General features: G+C 28.9%; 1 protein-coding gene across 1 annotated transcript; it reads right to left on the bottom strand.

Moving 5' to 3' along the window:
* Nucleotides 1-354: 354 nt before the first annotated feature.
* LOC122498762 (odorant receptor 9a-like) lies at nt 355-1,496 on the bottom strand (the record flags this gene model as incomplete). The annotated part of the gene is made up of 3 exons (XM_043606674.1): nt 355-405; nt 1,056-1,188; nt 1,354-1,496. Coding segments are annotated over 3 exons (327 nt in total), but the record flags the coding sequence as incomplete, so codon positions are not given.
* Between the last annotated feature and the right edge of the window lie 2,624 nt (nt 1,497-4,120).

Here is a 4,120-nt window from a genome sequence, read left to right as displayed (position 1 = left end):
TACCAGACCTTCAATTAAATTCCTTGTCACAATATTTGTTCTAATAATTATTATTTATAGACAAAAAGTGTGAGAAGAAATAAATGCTGATGACAATATAATGAAAATATCAAGATGTATTTTATGCTCAATACAAACTGCACAATATTGCGATTGAAAAAATTTCACAAACATTAAGGACTCGTTGGTCAATATTATTATCCTAAAAAAAGGAAGGTGAAAATATTTTTTAATGAATTGACTATAAATTTTTATTCATTTATTACGATATAAATATTTAATTATCATAAAGAATTTAGTGGACTTTGAAAAAAGTGAGAAAAAATTTTTACCTTGATTAATCTGTATTTTTAACTATCTCATAGATAACAGAACAGTAAAGTATGACATTGATGTCCTCAGTACCTTCATATTTTATCAAAAATAATTTCATATTAATGTGATAATTTTTTTATATTTATTATTTAACCCCTTAACGCCCCCAGAAAGAGAGGAGGGAACTTTTAAAAATCAAACATATATTTTTAAAGGTTTTTAGAAAGGCTGATTATGAATTCGAGGCCAATTGTCAAAATTCAAAATGGCGGATCCAATATGGCGATCAAACTTTTTTAAGTTCTTTGAATTAGCTTGAAACTTGTCATTCGGGGTTTTTTGGGTGTCAGTGATTACAAATCTTTTGTTAGTTTTTCAAAATTCAAAATAACGAACGACTTTTTAAAAATTGAAAGTTTATTTTGGGTCTGATTACGAATCAGATGTTAATTTTTGAAAATAAATATTGCAATATTCATAATGGACTATGAATATTGCAATATTTATTTTCAAAAATGAAAAGCAGATTTGTAATCAGACCCGAAAAAACCTTCGATTTTTAATAGACGACCTTAAAACTCTCCCCTTCCAAACAAATTTGAAAAAAAAATATTAAACTTCTTTAAAGATATTAAACTTTTTGTATAGGTGGAAAATGATTTTCCTAGGGGCGTTAAAGGGTTAATTTGTTAATATTTCCTCTTTCGAAATGAAGTTTTAAAAAATTAAACGCAACCAACCGTAGAGAAATTTTCCATAGACATAACGTACAGTTTACCAGCAGTAATTTGACAAGGTTTAATTACCCTCATTAATGCTATTTGTATCAAAGGTCTCAATTCTAATGGAAATAAATACCATGGAGAAGAGTAACTAAAAAAAGAATTTCGAAACTTAAATTTTAAAAATACTAAAAATTTACATTAAATTAAATTATATATTAATATTTTTAATTCTAGTGGGGCTCTAAAATTAATTTATTCTCAAATGTTATGTGCTATTTTTGTGTAAAATTTTCTACTAGATTTACAAACTTACATAGATTTCTGGATGTTTAAACTATGATCCATTAATTTCTGACATGACGAACTATTCATGTATAGGTGTAATAATTGAGCAAGTGCACTTGCTACGTACTTCACTGCTTGGTCCGGATTATCCAGTTTCACTAGAATCTGAGAAAATATTTAGTTTTTTAAAACCAAAAAAAATATGACTCAGTGCCAATTAGATTTTTTAGTTGTTTCAAATAAATGTTATATTTGGCTTAAATACAACTTTATGTGGTTCGAATAAATCTTTTTCTTTTTTCGAATAAAATTTTTATTTGAAACAAATAAATAATTTCGTAGGCGCTAAGACAAATGTACTTTTATTTACTAAATTTGTTGTAAGTACAAATAAAATTTTTCTCCAGGTGTAAAAAGTTAACGAATTATCGAGAAAAGCAGAACAGAATTGTAGAAAGACCTTAAAGTAACTAAATAAAACTAAATTAAACATTCAACATTACTAACATAATAGTATCAGAACAAAATTTAAAATTAAAAAAATGCAAAATAATATAACAAACAAAATGATATTCTCAACAACAAAAATTTTTATAATCAAAATAAAGAAACTGAGAGATAAAAAATTTTTTATTAAATAAATTTATATTTATTAATTATTATATAAAGTCTATGTAAAAAGGTGATAATTTTGAATTACCTGTAAAAGTATGACACTCATTGAAATTACATTAATTCCTGTCTGAAAGAGAAAAGTTGTCGAATACGTTGATTCCAGAAGTTCTGCAAAACTTTTACAGGAGATGAAAAGAAAACATCAGTTAATGTAAATTCGTTAAAGTATAAAGTAAATATCAATTAAAATGAGAAAATATTATAAATAATTAAAAATTTAATACATTATTTTCCAATTCGCAAACTACAATTAAAGCTAATAAGAAACCTTCCATGGAAACAGTGATACTAACTCCAAAACTTCAGCATGTGTTTTAATGTATTTTAAAAGTTTTCGATTCAGATCTTCATCTTTAGCCCAATTGGCACTATTTCTCAAAGATACATTTTCTAACTGATACCTATGAATTTTTTTAATTTTATAAATTATTTCACGCACTCTAAAGAGAAATGTACTTTAGCAGCAAAAAAAAAGTTTTAAATATAAATATCTGGAAATTTAAATAAGAAAAAACATTTTTTTTACCCCAACACTGCAAACATTCCACAGCCATGAAAAACGGATGTTAAAAACATAACGTCGCATGCTGAGAAAATCGTTAAAAAATAAAAACTACTAAAATAAGAATGAACTAACAGATACTTATGATATTTCTCCACATTCACGACATTTTGAACAGGAAATAGTAGAGGATATGTTTGATTTTTTCCTTCTAAACAGTATTCAAAAATTGACTGAACTGTCGGAGTCAAGGAAAACATTACAATAGAAAAGTACATAAGTCCTTTAGAGAAAAAAAAAGAATTTTCTTTAATTACTAAAAAAAAAAAACGTTTGATCTAAATTCTCGAACAATAATTTTTGGATAAATTACTTTGCGTTATTTAAGTTTTGAATTCAAGAACCCATAAACTTACGCGTATAAAGTAGTGCCCGTTTGTAACCATTATTTGTATAATTTTCCAGAATTTCAATTTCATAAGTGCCTTTCAAAAAAATCCAATGACTTTGCATTCTCAGTAAAATTCTCTCCATCTAAAACAAATTTCATAATTTAATATCGTTGGTAAATAAAAGAAAATTATATTTTTTACTTACATTCTTCGATTTTATAATACAGTTGCTTATTTTTGCTACAGAGAGTGCAGCAAGCATAAGTGTCGAACCTATATCAACAACCATATTTATATTTGGCCAATAGCAAATCATCGAAGAAATCTGTATAAATATTTTCACCTCATTAAACCGTAACACTTTTTATTTTAATTCTTGATAAACACACACTTTTTTTGATTGATGGGAAATAGTTATTATCGTATCAAGGGCGCAAAATAGGTGATTGCGGTGATGGCGAGATGAAGGGACCGAGGGGACATTTTCGCGCCCGAGGCGAAGCCGAGGGTGCGAAAGTGTCCCTGAGGTCCCGAAATCTCGCCAAAGTCGTAATCTCCTTTGCGCCCATGTTGCGAACATAATTTTTTGTCCTAACTGCATGAAAAGTATGGCATCGAGGGCACGAGCGAAGCGGGCGTAAAAGTACTTTTGCGCCCGCTCGGGCAAGATGAAGCGGGCGCAAAAGTACTTTTGCGCCCGCTTGTGTGACGTCAGCGGGCGTAAAAGAACTTTTGCGACCGCTTCCCTGGCCCCGGGCGAGAATAAGTTACTTTGCGCCCACTTTAAGTGCCCGAAATGACATACTTTTCGTGCAGGTAGGACAAAAAAATTATTTTTACAACCTGTAAGTACAGTTGAGAACCTATAAACCCAATCATAATAAAAAATGCCAGCAGAGCATTCGCGGGAGATTGAAATGGCCATTGTCCAATCATGGAAAGTAAAATTTTGTTAAGCCAATAATGACGCATTTCAAATAATTCCACCATTTTGTATTTTCTATAATACGAAAGGGACTTTCTTTACAAATAAACTACTATTTCTCATCAAGAGGTTTAACTTTTAAATATATCAACGAGAATAATTCTCCTTCGACTCTATTCTTCGTTTAATTTGAAGTTTAATATTAATGTCTTTAATCGATGATGCAAAGCCTATATTATTAATAAGCACCTGTCAGCTCATCAGTTCTGCATTAATTTTGCAGTAAAAATAAGCATTGCGT

This window comes from Leptopilina heterotoma, unplaced genomic scaffold (assembly GCF_015476425.1).
Source record: "Leptopilina heterotoma isolate Lh14 unplaced genomic scaffold, ASM1547642v1 Lhet_159, whole genome shotgun sequence".
Lineage (NCBI taxonomy): Eukaryota > Metazoa > Arthropoda > Insecta > Hymenoptera > Figitidae > Leptopilina > Leptopilina heterotoma.
The sequence above is the reverse complement of the archived record's forward strand: the minus strand, read 5'-3'. Positions and strand labels throughout refer to the sequence as shown.